Source organism: Saccoglossus kowalevskii, chromosome 11, assembly GCF_978046115.1.
Source record: "Saccoglossus kowalevskii chromosome 11, keSacKowa6.1, whole genome shotgun sequence".
NCBI lineage: Eukaryota > Metazoa > Hemichordata > Enteropneusta > Harrimaniidae > Saccoglossus > Saccoglossus kowalevskii.
In genome coordinates this window covers 24,295,857-24,314,168 of record NC_140651.1, presented here as the reverse complement: position 1 = coordinate 24,314,168, position 18,312 = coordinate 24,295,857, and the positions used below count along the sequence as shown (strand labels likewise).

The window sequence follows — 18,312 nt, the reverse complement described above, 5'->3', positions numbered from 1 at the left end:
GATTTGACAAACACAAGTAATTTTTATGTATTTCCTCGCTTAATTATGTGCCAGTCATTTTAGATGTTGTTCAGTTTTGATATAGTAAAAGTGCCATATTTCCCTCTGAAAAATCAGAATTTGGACAATCATATTAAACTTTGAAAAAAAAAAAAAATAAGAAGAAGAAGTAAATCAATTCGTTCGATTTTTGTGGCAAACGTTCAGTCCACGTCTTACACGCAATAAGCAAGATATTGTAGTGAAGAAAAAATCACGTATTGTTTAATCACACATGCTGTCTTGGTGTGGGTTAAAGTGTCAATGTGTTGTCTGAATTTTTTTTTGGAAAAATAGACAGTGTTTACAATATTGAACAACAAGGGTTGCAACACCTGTGGTATTTTACTTTCATTTTATAATTAATGTGTTCATGTGTCAAGTACTACAGATAAATTGTCACTGTTATAAACTTACACGATTCAATCCCTCAAAACACAAAGGTCAACTTTTGTCACCTTTCACTTGTTGGCAATGGAAAATTATATTTATTTGAGAAAAATAATAAAAAATACATAAAAATTGTTGAACCAAAATTGGGAAAGGGAAATTGGGACAGGATAGTCATTTTTTCTCACATCAATAAAATTATAACGGCAACAAATTTCTTCATGTTTTCTGATATTTTATGAAAGATGTTTTCATATTAACCATAGCAACTAATTTTTTTTTATTTATAATGTTTTGTTTTAATTTTCTCAGTACAACAGAAGACAAAAATTCATTCCTAAAGTCTATTCGTCAGATTTTACGAGATTATAACCGTTATAAAAACAGTACGCCAACAACTAATGTCAAACAGCCGATTGGGAAACCGAAAACATACACCCCATATGGTGGGAAAAGATTTGAAGGTCTTAATAAAGGAAGACGACTGGGAAGACGGCGGCCATTTTCTACTCCGCAAACGCACAAGAAATCTGAAGATAAGGAAAAAGCAGTGGAAAATGAATCGAGTATAAAAACTGAACCTTCTGCAGAAAATAATTGTGAAAGAACTGCGCAGGAAAACATTGAGAAAACTACACAGGAAATCATTGAAAGTCATAGTCATAACCATGTTGAAAACACTCCACAGGACAGTGTTTTAAATAATGTACCGGGAAATGATGATGTTGACAATCTTGTGTCTCACAGCGTTGAAAATACTGCTCCAGACAGTATTGCAAATAATTCACATAGCTATGTTGGAAAGACTGTTCAGCACAGCATTGAACGCTCTACACGGGAAATTATTGAAAACAACCTACATGACCATGTTGAAAATTGTGTACCACAAATTGTTGAAAATGCCACACACGGCAGCATTGACCCTGACGAACAAAAGCAATCTGAACCTGATGTGCAAACCAGTCATGAAATATTTTTTGTGAACTCTTCTGAAAATTCACCGCAGGATAATTTTGAACAAGTTGTATCAAGCAATTCTGAATACATTGCACAGAACAGTCCTCCAATTATCAGGAATTCATGGGCAGGCCCCACAACTAAATCTGTGTCCAATCACGTCCCATATGCAAATGAATGGACAAGTGAAAGTAGTAGTAGATTAATACTCTCTGATTCATCGTCAAATCCACGGACTACAAATGTCACACTGTCTTCTTTCCTGCCAACGCGCAACATTGGCCAGAAACCTAATTCAAGCAAACCAAGTGTTACTCTGCCAGGAAGTCATGATGAACAGTACGACAACATCACTGTTCAGTCAGTCAACCAAAGAATGGATTTTATAAACAGTAATGACCCCATTTACAGTGATATGATCATTGTGGAAGATGAGCAAATTTTCAGGCAAGATCATGCAGCAGTTAAAAAGACTACACAGACACCGATTCGTTGTGAACCACCAAGATACAATTACAGGACTGAAAATTCCTTTGTGGATTTAATACTTGAGGAGGACCAGACTGAATGCTGATTGTTGAACGTGCATGAGTCCATTTTTGTTATCTTTCACAAAAATAAACCCCCATTTTTTCATATTTTTTCAAGAAAATTGATCAAGACATGTCAACTGTGTAAAAAATTACTGGTACCTCCATTTGGTCAAACATTAATAAAGAAATAATGTGGAAAAAGTCCAGGAAAATTTTGAAGGGACAAATAATGGAAAATATTATGGTGCAATGTAACAGAATTTACAATGACACTGTGTTCAAGTCGCCTTATGATGTGGCTTTCAACTTTTTTTTTTTAATGATTTTTTTTTTTAAATTACACAAGGCAACTGAATATCACATTGAAAAATCAGTGTGACTGTTACAACTATGGAAGTTGCATGCTTTCAGGGGAATGTCATGAACATAAACTCTGCAAACAAACACTGGCACCAATAGTGTGAAATTGTATATTTTTAAATATCACACATTAATAAAATTGACAGCTGTATTTTGGCATTATTTGCAGTGCACTGTGTTGATGTTGGAAATTGATGCTCACCAAATTGAAACGATACCCCTACCCCCACCCCATCATACATTCAACAATTGTGCTTCCAATATTTTGAATCAGCCATGTCCTGGATTCGGATTCGTCTTTTCCATTTTTCCAATATCAGCCCTGATCTTAATCACATATTTTGTTCTGCTTTCGGTACTAACTGTCACAGATTGTTATGGCAACTGTATCGATCATTGCCAGCCGAGATTTAAATGATAATTATATTTTATGTTGAAATAAACTTGAATTTAAAAGTGAAGGATATTTATATATATATATATATATACACACACAGTAAGAAACATACAAGGTAATATTATATATTTCAACAAATGTAAAATCATAATATTTTATCAATAATATATTGGGTAGATTATGTACAAGTATTTGAAATGTGTTTATTTTACTGTACGTTTGTAGGGCTTGATTAGAGGTTTGGTTGAAATCTGTATCTCCCTCCTACACAACATTCATCATAGAGGGCGCTATTTCCATACTGATCTGCATCTAGTGCAAATTGTTGACTCGTTCATTTTTATCCCCTGCCCTAAAAATATCTATTGTTTTGTTTTCTCTTTCTGTATTTATAAGGTTTGCACATCAGTGGCAGTTTATTGGATTGTCTGCTCTGAAGAATGCCTTAAAAGTATTCTTTTTAAAATATTTTAAAGTTTTTTTAATTCTTGCAGTACTGCAAATACCAGGTATAACTTGTGTGTATTATATATTGATTTTTTTAGTATGTTTAGTTTTGTTTGTTGCTGGAATGTATGCCAGGGGTGAATTTATTTTGATACATGTTTTTATACTATTTATTTACACTATCTGCTTTTAATTTTCTCATCTTTGGATCCCAACGCACATGGTCACCGTGGTTACAGTGATATTCAATTATCTTCCATTTGAAATGTTTGTTTACCTGTCATATAAACAAGCTTCCAAGCTTTTATCATGATGTATAAATTGCAAAGATGGATTTAGTATCAAAGGTTGTATTTTAACAAACATAATCAGTCAATACTGTGTTTTCACTACTGTAAAATACTTTATTTTCGCCTTGAACTAGTTTTCGCTATTTTCGCTGAAGGAATGATTCAGTGAAAATAAAATCCAGCGAATATACAATTTTTCCTACATTTCACATTAAACTCATCAAAAATCAGTGAAAATAAACTCCATACAAAATGCCCAAAAAGCTTTTTCAGCGAAAATAAAGTATTCCACAGTATTTAAAGTACATCATAAGCCAACAAAAATATTAACTTTTTTATCACTAGACTTTCTCACTCAAATTTTTCTGCAATTTTTCCTCATATTCTTCAATATTTCTGGAAATGAACCCTAAGTTTAAAGCCAGACAAAATTTGAGTTAATTTTCAGTTTTTAAATTTACAAAAATGTGGCCAGTTTTGTTCCAGTCTTCTGAAGATAAGGGCAGACTAATAAACGGGAGCATTTTGTGAATTTGTGATGAAAAGAGGAAACTGGTGGTGAAAAAATTAAATCTGACAGGGAAAGCGATAGAATTTAGATGTTTGTTAAAATGGACGTGTCCGAAACTGTTATGAATATCTTCGTCATATTTAAAGCAGTTGTCAAGTTTACATTGGACAACAATGTAGCATAACTGATGAAACAAAATATTGTTACTTGAATAATAGCAAATCTTGTAAAATGTTGGCAATGTTCCAAGCATGTTTCACGAAATTATGACAAAGGGAGATATGTCAAATGGTATTCAAACTCAATATTCCCCTGTCAAAGATCGGCAACTCACGAGATCTTGCAGTTGAACGGAAATTGTACGTATTGTACATTTTATCTTGAGACATTACAAAGCCATATATGTTGTATCACATTTTTATTTTTTTCACCAAAGTTCTTGTGTTATTTCTACAGTATCAGGTACTACATACATTTGTAATATATACTTCTGTAATTTTTACAAATAAATTATATTGAAGGCATATGTATTATAGAGCGTTATTAGAGTGTTATTTTCTGATTGGTGTTTTTTTGCTAAAATGCATCATGGCTTGTCATAAAAGGGTACTGACTTTTTGCAGGTGTTATTTTTAACAATACCCAACTAATCTGCTTAAATGTTCTTTAATATTCCATTCCAGGTAAGCCAGGCAGCTTTTATATCAACCTTTCTCTTGTTTTGCCACTTCATGACAAAAGTGGTATTTTTGAATTGAACATTTTCAATTTTAACATGATTGGAATAGGCATTTTAATTGAAGGACACATCCAATACGACTTACTGTAAAAGGGTTAATTATTCACTGGGTTTTAATTTTGCTGACAGAAAAATTCCCAAAATTAAAACCCAGTGAATATGTTAAATTGAGTATTGAACACATTATCTAAATGATAAAACCGTGATTATGCCTGAAATTGTAAATCAGCAAAATTTAAACCCAGTGAAAATTAGTCATTTTACTGTAATATTTACCCCTGTATTAAAGACACAGCTGGCACTTGATTTGCTATGTATTATGTTAAAGATGCGTCAAATCTAGCTCCAATCTCCTAATAAAAATAATTAACGAACAGTTAGTCACATCAGGTATGTTTGAGAATTATGATTTTATCAAAACCCAATGTTCTCTCCTAGTGGAGTTTGATATGCACTAATTACTGGATTGATCTCAGTCCTCAGAAATTATCTTGGAAACCTAGTGCCTTTTCTTTTTTGGCCATTGATATGACGCAACTATCAAATTTGGCATCTTAGTTAAAATGGGACCCAGTTTATGTGCATATGCATTGTGAAACAAACACCTTTTAAAAACAAATTTGTTTTTCTTTTATCTAAACAACTCATTTAATTTGCTAGTATGTCTCGTATTATATTTTTGAATATTTGTATTTGTCCATCTCATCTTTACATTCATATAAAGCCATCAATGGCAGTATGCAGAGTGAATTTTAATAGTGTTATTTGACCTTTTGTCATTGCAGTTAGCCAGTCAATACCGGTATATGTACTGATATGTATTTTTGTCATTGTACTGTATGTAGATTAGCTACTGTAGAATACTTTATTTTCGCTTGGAATTTATTTTCGCTATTTTCGCTGAAGGCATGATTCCGTGAAAATAAAATCCAGCAAATATACTTTTTTTCCTATATTTTACATTAAACTCATCAAAAATCAGTGAAAATAAATTTCAAGCAAAACGCCCAAAAAGCCTTTTCAGTGAAAATTAATTCCAGCGAAAATAAATCTTAAATTTAAAACAATCTATGCCATTCACTTTCAAATCAGTGTGCTCTCTAATCCGATGACATACATGGACATACAGAGATTTGCTGTGATTCTAATTCACTATCAGGTCATCAAAACATAAAATCATACATTGATATAGTGATATTAAAAAACATCTTATAGTTATGGAATTTGGTAATATGAAACTCGCGTTTTATAAACAAAAGAAGTTAAAAAATCAAGAAAATAGGATCACAACAATTTTGTTTGTGCCTCAATAGTACCTATACGGTCAAATATAATTGTATTTTTTTTTCAAGACCAATTAACTTCCACAAAGAAGTCAACAAGCTGAATAAACTTTATTTCGGGGGTTTTATTTTGATTCATGAAATGAGTTTTGTTAGAGGACACACTGTTCCAAATCTTTATTCCTTATGTCTTCGGTCTAAATGAATTTCAATGTAAACAAATTCTGAGGACCAAGCTGTTATAAATACTGTAATAAATATTATTATACATCTGTCACCGTAACGCCATAAGTTACAGCGTGCCGTAATTTTGCGGTATTTTACGGGGTATTTTCATACTACCATATTTGGAAATGTGAATTCCAAATATGGAATGATTACGCGCGTAAGCATCCTCTAATAATAAAAACAAACATGGCTGCCACCAGGATTTGACCGGACTCCACACCATCAAGTTTGCTGATTCTGTTCTAAACTTTTTGGATTTCGGCATTCCCATGATGTATCATTGGAAGGAAAAGAGGTATAATAATAAGGTTATTACGAAGATACCTCAAAGTATGCACGAAGACAGTACAGCGGCAGTATCGACCGACGCGCAGCGGAGGTTGATGCGACAGCGTACTATTATAAAACTTAAATATGTTTTTTAGACTAATCAAATTATGAATTTTATGAAATATTTGCACTAAAAAGAATCCATATTGCAGATTCAGAGAAAATAATTAATATGCAAATTAGGTTGTTAATATGCACTTGATAACTACTATTAACAAGCAGCCTATCGGCTGAGATAGCTCCGCTGTTAGCAATGCACATTTCAATTAAAGAACTGAAGACACCATTAGAAAATGAACAATATGTATAGTATCAAAGCAATCGAACTTACAGTTTTTAACAAGAAGTCGAAAATATCACTTTCTACCAAAAATGACAAAAATATTCACTAAAATTAGAGAATTGAAGATATCATCACGAAATGAACAAATCTGAGAAAGGTATGTAGTATCTATATATGTAATATCAAAGCAATTGAACTTTTGGTTTTTAACAAGAAGTCGAAAATATCACTTTTTACCAAAAATTACAAAAATATCCACCAAAATTAGAGAATTGAAGATATCATCACAAAATGAACAAATCTGAGAGAGGTCCACATGTAGTACCTATATATGTTGTATCAAAGCAATTGGACTTGCGGTTTTTAACAAGAAGTCAAAAATATCACTTTTTACCAAAAATGACAAAAATATTCACCAAAATTAGAGAATTGAAGATATCAACATGAAATGAACAAACCTAAGAGAGGTCTACCCAAGGTACATATACACCAAGTATCAAAGCATTCAGGCTTGTAGTTTTCAAGAAGAAGTCGAAAAAGTAAAACATTGACACGGACGACGACGACGGAGGACAATCACTCATATGTTAAGCTCCGCTCGACAAAATCGACAGCGGAGCTAAAAAGTAATTGATCTTGCACTTGTCCCTTACATATAGTATCTGAAAAGCTATAACAGTTATTTAAAACATTAATTATGTAAATTAAGCTCATTTATATGCATGTATGTTCACCTAAACTATTCTAACAACCTCAAACTGCTGTAATAATAATCATAACATGTACTATAAATATTTTTGGTAAAGAATACAGGATTTCGCAAACTTAGCATATATTTTAACACACCCAACAACAAAACTATGGGTATTACTACTATGCATGAAAAATGTATGTATATTAATTAATGAAAATATGATCAATCCTACACCAAACTATGATCACTTAATATGAAATCTTACAAACACCTGGAACTTTTTTGTCACAATAATCCCAGGAAATATACTTTATCCCTTGATGTCTTGACTTTTTAAATTGTATTTATATTGCTGATTCAGTAAACATTTTTACGAGTCTATCTTCTTTGAAGACATCTGTTTTAAATGCTATAAGTTGAGATTTGGGTCTTTCTTTTTATTTTATATTATTTTTGTAGTTGTATTTTATGAGTGCCTGTAATTGGGGAAACCTGTTGGTAGCTCAAATAAATAAATAAATAAATAAATAAATAAATAAATCAATCAATCAATAAATAGATAAATCAATAAATAAATAAATAATATAAATAAATAAATAAATAAACCCAAAGTTCACAATTTTGACATCTTATGTGGAACTTTCTTTGATGGTGAGTCTTTGACAAACATCTGTTCAGAGTCAAACTGCGGGATGCAAAATTTCTCATACGCGAGCTTATTCATCACCAACTCCATAGCGAGTATGATCCTGTCCAGATGGTGGTAAGGCACCTGGCGGTGTACCGGTAGGTATAGCACATGATCCAGAATAAACTTGGCTTCTTTCGGGTAGTGTGTAATCAGATCGCTAAGGTAATTGATAATATTGTTACCATTTGATGGTTCTATAACAGACAGCGAGGTGGATCCCTGAAATGCGTCTACACCAAGTTTGTTCAATTCTGTACACACTTCTTTAGGATTGTGCTGGTGAAGAAACAACAATAATAGGATAATAAATTTTATAAATTACCGGCAAACTAAGACGTACATGGACATCATTAAAACTTTCAATCATGGCAAGCGCCTTGCCACTGCAAGCAGGCTCCCTACCTATTAAATCTTTGTAGCATTAAATCTTAACCCCCGGTATATCATACTCGTTCTCTTTAGTGTCCTGGGTGCTTAGCTCCAAAACTCATGTTTATTAAGGGACGAGCGCACAACTTGAAAATTATCCAAATGTTGCTGCCATTCCACGTCATGAGACCCCAGACAAATTTTCACTACTACAAAATTTGGATTTTGAGTTTCAATATTATTTAATTGGACATATCTGTTTATTTATACACTATATGAGAAATGTAAATACAAACAAGCAGTCTGTCGGCTGAGATAGCTCCGGTGTTAGCAATGCACATTTCAATTAAAGAACAGCAGATATCATTATAAAATGAACAATATGTATAATATCAAAGCAATGGAACTTACTGTTTTCAACAAGAATTCAAAAAAAATCACTTTTCACCAAAAATGATAAAAATAATCATCAAAATTAGATAATTGAAGATATCACCACAAAATTACCAAATCTAAAATAGGTCCACATGTAGTACCTATATATGTAATATAAAAGCAATCGGACTTGTGGTTTTCTACAAGAAGTCGAAAATATCACTTTTTATCAAAAATATTCATCAAAATTAGAGAATTGGAGATATCATCATGAAATGAACAAATCTAAGAGAGGTCTATCCAAGGTACATATACACTAAGTATCAAAGCATTCAGGCTTGTAGTTTTCAAGAAGAAGACGAAAAAGTGAAACACTGACATAGACGACCACAACGGACAATCACTCATATGATAAGCTCCACTTGACAAAGTCGACAGTGGAGCTAAAAAAGCTTACATACGAATTCTCGCCACTTACCACCAGAATTGGAAACAACCAGTGATTTTGTATTTCTGCCTTAGTACCAATAAGTCCCACACAACTAGGTAGTCTATCTTTCACATATGTACTTTTCTTGTTAGTCATCTCACAAGTCCTTATGTCAAAGTTGGCAACTCTGAAATATCAAGACAATGAAGTTGTTTTAAATTCTCCATATGACAGGGTTCATCATGCCCAGACTCTCGCGTAGTTTGCAAGAAATGTAATTTTCAGTGAATTGTTATAATTTTTAGCAAATTAATTGCTTATTAGCTCAAGTCCTCTCTTCTTGGTGTGGGATTTTGTCTGGAAATACCACTTCAAAATCAATATCATTACATCTCTGGGTTGTTCATGCATTTACTTTATTTCAAAGTGATACTTGTGATAGTACTGAATTTAAATATTTGTTATACATTTATTTGATGTTGTTTTCAAAATGATTCAACTACAATAAGTTTTGAAATTATATATTTGGCAATTTTCCAAGATACAAGAGTCTGAAATGTCGTGAAAAATGGTTAAAATTTGCATTTTTATACTGGTTTCTATGATGTAAATTATAGACCATATATAGAAAATTTAGTCAGTTTCCATGGAGACAATATTTTTCCATTATAACAATGGAAAGTTTTCTTCCATCAAGCCTTTATATATATGTGCAGGAACACACTCTGTAGTACAAAATTTGAATTCAGTTTTCATGGTGATAATAGTTTCTCATTATATACAACGGAAAGTTCAGTCCCATAATGCATTGCATATATGTGCAGGAACATGCTCTGTAGTACAAAATTTGAATTCAGTTTCTATGGTGATAATAGTTTCTCATTATATACAACGGAAAGTTCACTCCCATAATGCATTGCATATATGTGCAGGAACACGCTCTGTAGTACAAAATTTGAATTCAGTTTCCATGGTGACAATAGTTTCTCATTATATACAACGGAAAGTTCACTCCCATAATGCATTGCATATATGTGCAGGAACACGCTCTGTAGTACAAAATTTGAATTCAGTTTCCATGTTGATAATAGTTTCTCATATACAACGGAAAGTTCACTCCCATAATGCATTGCATGTATGTGCAGGAACACACTCTGTAGTACAAAATTTGAATTCAGTTTCCATGGTGATAATAGTTTCTCATTATATACAACGGAAAGTTCACTCCCATAATGCATTGCATATATGTGCAGGAACACGCTCCGTAGTACAAAATTTGAATTCAGTTTCCATGGTGATAATAGTTTCTCATTATATACAACGGAAAGTTCACTCCCATAATGCATTGCATATATGGGCAGGAACACACTGTAGTACAAAATTTGAATTCAGTTTCCATGGTGATAATAGTTTCTCATTATATACAACGGAAAGTTCACTCCCATAATGCATTGCATATATGTGCAGGAACATGCTCTGTAGTACAAAATTTGAATTCAGTTTCCATGGTGATAATAGTTTCTCATTATATACAACGGAAAGTTCACTCCCATAATGTATTGCATATATGTGCAGGAACACGCTCTGTAGTACAAAATTTGAATTTAGTTTCCATGATGATAATAGTTTCTCATTATATACAACGGAAAGTTCACTCCCATAATGCATTGCATATATGTGCAGGAACATGCTCTGTAGTACAAAATTTGAATTCAGTTTCCATGGTGATAATAATTTCTCATTACAAACAATGGAAAGGTCACTCCCATAATGCATTGCATATATGTGCAGGAACACGCTCTGCAGTACAAAATTTGAATTCAGTTTCCATGGTGATAATAGTTTCTCATTATATACAATGGAAAGTTCACTCCCATAATGCATTGCATATATGTGCAGGAACATGCTCTGTAGTACAAAATTTGAATTCAGTTTCCATGGTGATAATAGTTTCTCATTACAAACAATGGAAAGTTCACTCCCATAATGCATTGCATATATGTGCAGGAACACGCTCTGCAGTACAAAATTTGAATTCAGTTTCCATGGTGATAATAGTTTCTCATTATATACAATGGAAAGTTCACTCCCATAATGCATTGCATATATGTGCAGGAACACGCTCTGTAGTACAAAATTTAAATTCAGTTTCTATGGTGACAATAGTTTCTCATTATATACAACGGAAAGTTCACTCCCATAATGCATTGCATATATGTGCAGGAACACGCTCTGTAGTACAAAATTTGAATTCAGTTTCCATGGTGATAATAGTTTCTCATTATATACAACGGAAAGTTCACTCCCATAATGCATTGCATATATGTGCAGGAACATGCTCTGTAGTACAAAATTTGAATTCAGTTTCCATGGTGATAATAATTTCTCATTACAAACAATGGAAAGTTCACTCCCATAATGCATTGCATATATGTGCAGAAACACGCTCTGCAGTACAAAATTTGAATTCAGTTTCCATGGTGATAATAGTTTCTCATTATATACAATGGAAAGTTCACTCCCATAATGCATTGCATATATGTGCAGGAACATGCTCTGTAGTACAAAATTTGAATTCAGTTTCCATGGTGATAATAGTTTCTCATTACAAACAATGGAAAGTTCACTCCCATAATGCATTGCATATATGTGCAGGAACACGCTCTGCAGTACAAAATTTGAATTCAGTTTCCATGGTGATAATAGTTTCTCATTATATACAATGGAAAGTTCACTCCCATAATGCATTGCATACATGTGCAGGAACACGCTCTGTAGTACAAAATTTGAATTCAGTTTCCATGGTGATAATAGTTTCTCATTATATACAATGGAAAGTTCACTCCCATAATGCATTGCATATATGTGCAGGAACATGCTCTGTAGTACAAAATTTGAATTCAGTTTCCATGGTGATAATAGTTTCTCATTACAAACAATGGAAAGTTCACTCCCATAATGCATTGCATATATGTGCAGGAACACGCTCTGCAGTACAAAATTTGAATTCAGTTTCCATGGTGATAATAGTTTCTCATTATATACAATGGAAAGTTCACTCCCATAATGCATTGCATATATGTGCAGGAACACGCTCTGTAGTACAAAATTTGAATTCAGTTTCCATGGTGACAATAGTTTCTCATTATATACAATGGAAAGTTCACTCCCATAATGCATTGCATATATGTGCAGGAACATGCTCTGTAGTACAAAATTTGAATTCAGTTTCCATGGTGATAATAGTTTCTCATTATATACAACGGAAAGTTCACTCCCATAATGCATTGCATATATGTGCAGGAACATGCTCTGTACAAAATTTGAATTTGCCTCAAATTGTCATAAAATGATCACAAAAAGTATAAATTTGAGTATAATTAGAATATTACCTTCGATGTACCATATACAGTAATACAGTTGATGGCTGGTGACGTATTTTATTAATCATTTCATTTGGGAAACCTTTTAGCATCTGTTGAAACACCTGCTTATAGTCTATATCCAAGGCTTGAAGTGTTTGTTTGGTGTATTTTGTCATCTGTTCTGACATATCATTACTGACTGTCAACACCAGAGCATATTTAGCAACTTTCTTCAAGTATTCACTATCAGACTGCATCGGATATAATGCATGGAATTCTCGCATGGAGTTGTATAGTTTCGCATCGCGAATCTTAACGATCCCACCACCGAATGCACTAGACACCTTGATGACACCAAAGCTGAAAAATGCGAGGTCGGACTCCGGATGTCCAACATTTTGAAGCCCGTGAAAACCTTCTGCGCAATCTTCAAGCACATGTAATTTATGCAAATGAGAGATGCGAATAATATCCTCCATTTTGAACCACTTCCCGTAGATGTGAGCTACCAGAACAGCCACAGTTTTTTCTGTGATCAAACTTTCTAAGACATCCACCTTTGGGCCAAGTGTCTCGGCACAGACATCTATAGGAACAGGTCGCAAACCGTGATGCTTTATAATAACAGCCATATCAGGTATACTTATAGCAGACATTATGATTTCAGACCCTGGGGGATATTTCATAACGCGCAGGTATAAATCAAAACCAGACCTCACACACAGACATGGGAGAACATAATTGGGATTTTCAGGTCGTGTCCACTGCTTGTGAATCATTTGGAGTATCTTCTCTCTTCCCAGTGAAGGATACGTTGATTCTTTAAAAGCAAAGACTACATCAGCCCATGACGCATCTGGGGAATCAAGAAAAATATATTTTATACACAAAACATTCAATCAAAGCACAGGTTAGCAGTATGCGTGTAACTGAGATCATGAAAGTAATATCAAAGAAATCAGGCTTGCAGTTTTTAACAAGTCCAAAATTATCACTTTTTACCAAAAATTACAAAAATATTCATCAAAATTAGCAAATTAAAGATATCATCACAAAATGAACAAATCTGAGAAAGGTCCACATGCAGTACCTAGATATGTGATATCAAAGCAATCAGACTTGTGGTTTTTAACAAGAAGTCGAAAATATCACTTTTTAACAATAATAACAAAGCTGGTCAATCCTTTCCCAGCAAAAATGACAAAAATATTCATCAAAAGTGAGCTAAATTTATGGCGGGGGGGGGGGGGTCATGGGAAATTTGAAATTTTATGACAGCTGTTGGGGTGGTCATGAAATTTTAAAACACGACAACGTATAACAATATTTGTCATGTTTGATTCACTTTTTTACTTAAAAAAACAAAACATACTTGTAAATGTACTAGTATAATAAATAAAACATAAAACAACAGTATAAGTATACATGTACATGTTCTTTGGCCAAAAAAAAGGGTGTGATTTGATTGTAAATTTTTATGGTGGATTTTAAATGTATATAAAACCTTTGTTTGTCAATATGTATTAAAGATAGCAACAGAGGAAATGTGGACATATAAAATAATGAATAATAGTAACTAGCACCCTGATTTAACAAACTATGCATGTCTTTCTGGTACCACTTATTGTATTCAATATACTTTGCTATAACAATGTTTTTCTTGTCTGCACACAATTTCCCATAATGCAACACCCACTCTATTAAACTCTCATGTTATTACAGGAGAAATTGTTTGTACCAATATCATTCAGACTCTGAATCTGAAGTCAATGCATGTTTCTTTTTCTGACGGGCTTGTAAAATTGCAATCACGTTGTCATCATTAACAGGGTTCTCAAATGCATTGATGTTTCACAAGTAAATTAGACCATTGAGGTGTTTCCTGGGCAACAGCTTCTGTTTGGCAATTTTATTAGTACTAATAACAGTATCTGGTTTATGTCCATATTTAGATTTAACAACTTTTTCTCCCATATCAGAGCTGTATGCATCAACCAATATATTATAATGTTATTACGAAGATATCTCAAAGTATGCACGAAGACAGTACAGCGGCAGTATCGACCGACGCGCAGCAGAGGTTGATGCGACAGCGTACTGTCTGAGTGCATACTTTGAGGTATCTTCATAATAACCTTATTATTATACATCTTTTCCTTTCAAGGATACATCATGGAAATGCCGAAATCCAAAAAGTTTAGAACAGAATCAGCGAACTTCTTTGTATGGAGTCGGGTCAAATCATGGTGGCAGCCATGTTTGTTTTTATTATTAGAGGACGCTTACGCACGTAATCATTCTATATTTGGAATTCGCATTTCCAAATATGGTAGTATGAAAATACCCCGTAAAATATCGCAAAATTGCGGCACGCTGTAACTTATGGCGTTACAGTGACAGATGTATAATAATAAACATTATCGCCTATTTGATGGCTCTTTTTTTCTTTCTTCTGATATTCCTCCTTTTGTCTTTTTTCTTTCTATACGTTTTGTTCAAACTTGTTTTTCTGTTGATGCAACACAAGTGTTATGGAAGCGAGACATCAATTGTTGGAGTGTGGGTTATATCATTTTCTCGACTTGACATTGTTTCCAACCATTTCTCAAGGGTATCTAATCTCTTCTCAATATAACAAATTTCATTGTTGGTCCACAGTTTGGGATTGTGGTTGTCGTCATATAATTAGGTCTTTCTGTTCTTTAACTTCACTTGCAAGGTTGTGTTAATTGGGAGAATGTGCTTACATTTTGACAGACTCTCTGTGCTTTCCCAACATCATGGACGGAAACCCCATGAGGGATACATGTGTATCTCAGCATATTTAAGTATTTAATATGGCCACAGATATGATGCATGTATTCTTTATGGAATGTAAACATATCGAAAAACTGGGTATTTGAGGGTGGTCATGAGAATAATAGGTGGTGGTTGGGTGGACTGCCAATTTTTTATGCAGCAAGTTGGGGGGGGTGGTGAAAAAAAGTAAAACAAAATAATTTCTCACCTCCCCCCCAATAAATTCTGCTCACACCCTAAAATAACAGGTAATGGTCAACCCATTTTGGTGTTCATAAAGTTCCTGTTTACCTCTATCTACTTTTTTGAAATTGCACCTTGGTATTATAACTAAGGGGTGCAGAAAACTTTTTGAAAATGATATGAATTTACCAACTGTTTCATTTTATAAATGAGAATATGGAAACCCACACTCTAAAAATAAATTTTTGTATTACACAACTTTTCCATCTGAGATAACAATCCCAGGGAGCACTGGGATTAAAATGTCAGCACACCCAGACAAAGCAAGCAAAAATTAAAATCTGCCTACTCCAGCTGGATTTACAAAATATAATTTTCATTGCAATGTTAGAAAATGATTTTTCTATCATTCAATATGTGCATAAATAAACTATTTAAAGACAAAAAGTCAATATTACAAACCAAGAAAATGTTGAATTCTCCCAATTGTATTTTTTTTTCACTACTTTTCATTAAAATAAATTTAGATTTGTGATGGATTCCTTTTGAGATATAATATTGGAAAAAAAACTGTTATGTTCGTTATGTTGAACATTTGGCAATGAACAATGTCTATAAATCCATTGGAAACTCTAGAAAGGGTGATTGTTAGAAAAACTGTGCATTTTTTTTTTCACTTATTTTTCAGCTAATTTTTCGTTTTTTATAATTCTTCTCCAAGATTTGCAGATTATTTTAGCTATTAATTTCTGCAGAATTTTCTTTTCCTGTGCAAATCTTTTTTTTTACCACTTCTGCAACACTCCCGCCGCAAATGTTCAATCATTTATTAAACCGATTGAACAGAGTTTTTGGTTGAGATGAAAAAATAGTAAAAATCACATCTTCACATTGGTTTGAATCATATGGTAATTTGTTTAAACACACTGGATAAGAATTGTCACACTTACCTATCAGGTAGCAGTGATAAGGAACATCGAGACTTCCCGCTTTTGCTTTCTCCGCCATCACGAGTTGCTTGTCATCCATCGTTGGGTGTCGAAATAATTGGTCTCATCTCGGCACCGCATCGATGCGGCACTGAACGCCCTCGCGGTACCCTGGGAAACGACGTGACGTTTGATGAGTTGAGGTCAGGCTATTGTTAAACGATAAACAACTATCCATATTCATTCACGCAAGTAATCCTTTCTCCTCCATCACGAAAGAGGCGACAAAAAGGAAGAGTGTGGTAGAGCGCCCCCTACGATTCAATCGCGAGATCAAATTCCGACTTGAAGACATTGGATAAGGGATCCACATTTGAAATTATGGAATGGCTGTAAGAGTGTGACAAGAGCATAATTTTCATGGTGTCTGTATGTTTGTATTTTTTTGATATTGCCAACATGTTTTTCTCGGTGTCTAGCATGATATTTTTTAAATCTTTCACCTTCCACACAACTCAATAACATCATTATAAAACCATTCCCTCTTTTTTTTTCAATTCTCCACTGAATAAATTTGAGTGAAATTTTTGGCAATCAATAACAATTTTATTGCAACTATCTCGATGAATTAAAGATTGTGATTTTTTTGTTACAGCACTGCAGTAGAACTTAATTCTTTTATATAATTTTCTGCACTATTGTAATCCCAAATAAATTTGGCTTGTAAAAGCAACAAATTTTTTATCTGTTAGCAGTAACAATTAGCAGTACAACACATATTGGCCTTTTTGTGTATGAAAAAGTTTGTGTTTCTTAGGTATATGATTTATTACATTCAACACTTGGTGGCGCTATAACCCACAAATCGGAGATTACTCCAGTAATGCCAATTTAATCAAGGCTTCACAAAAGTAAAACAAGCAGCCTCTCGGCTGAGATAGCTCCGCTGTTTGCAATGCACATTTTAATTATAGAACAGAAGATATCATTAGAAAATGAACAATATGCATAGTATCATTGCAATGGGACTTGCTGTTTTCAACCAAAATTCAAAAATGTCATTTTTCACCATAAATGATTGTGGTTTTTAACAAGAAGAAAATATCACTTTTTAACAAAAATGACAAAAATATTCACCAAAATTACTGTAGATAATTAAAGATATCATTACAAAATGAACAAATCTGAGAGAGGTCAACATGTAGTACCTATATATGTAATAATATCAATACAATTGGACTTGTCGTTTTTAACAAGAAGTCAAAAATATCACTTTTTACCAAAAATGACAAAAATATTCGCCAAAATTAGAAAATTAAAGATATCATTACAAAATGAACAAATCTGAGAGAGGTCCACATGTAATGCCTATATATGTAATATCAAAGCAATTGGACTTGCGGTTTTTAACAAGAAGTCGAAAATATCACTTTTTACCATAAAATGACAAAAATATTCACAAAAATTAGAGAATTGACGATATCATTACAAAATGAACAAATTTGAGAGTGGTCCACATGTAGTACCTATATATGTAATATCAGAGCAATTGGACTTGTGGTTTTTAACAAGAAGTCGAAAATATCACTTTTTACCAAAAATGACAAAAATATTCATCAAAATTAGAAAATTAAAGATATCATTACAAAATGAACAAATCTGAGAGAGGTCCACATGTATTACCTATATA

General features: G+C 33.1%; 2 protein-coding genes across 2 annotated transcripts in view; one reads left to right on the top strand and one right to left on the bottom strand.

Annotated features, from left to right (window-relative positions):
* Positions 1-4,448, top strand: part of LOC100367282 (rho guanine nucleotide exchange factor TIAM1-like) — a gene marked incomplete at its 5' end in the record, with an annotated part of 44,184 nt that extends 39,736 nt beyond the window's left edge. Inside the window, one exon of the mRNA XM_085505288.1 lies at positions 742-4,448. Coding sequence (XP_085361414.1) covers positions 742-1,960 — 1,219 coding nt within the window. The remainder of the gene's footprint in view (positions 1-741) is intronic.
* On the bottom strand, positions 4,326-16,907 carry LOC100367139 (uncharacterized). Its single transcript, XM_002739127.3, has 4 exons — positions 16,644-16,907; positions 12,739-13,567; positions 9,395-9,533; positions 4,326-8,448 (listed from the first exon to the last, which is right to left on the bottom strand). The coding sequence occupies exons 1-4, from the start codon at positions 16,720-16,722 to the stop codon at positions 8,095-8,097; spliced, it is 1,401 nt and encodes a 466-aa protein (XP_002739173.1). The 5' UTR covers positions 16,723-16,907; the 3' UTR covers positions 4,326-8,094.
* Between the last annotated feature and the right edge of the window lie 1,405 nt (positions 16,908-18,312).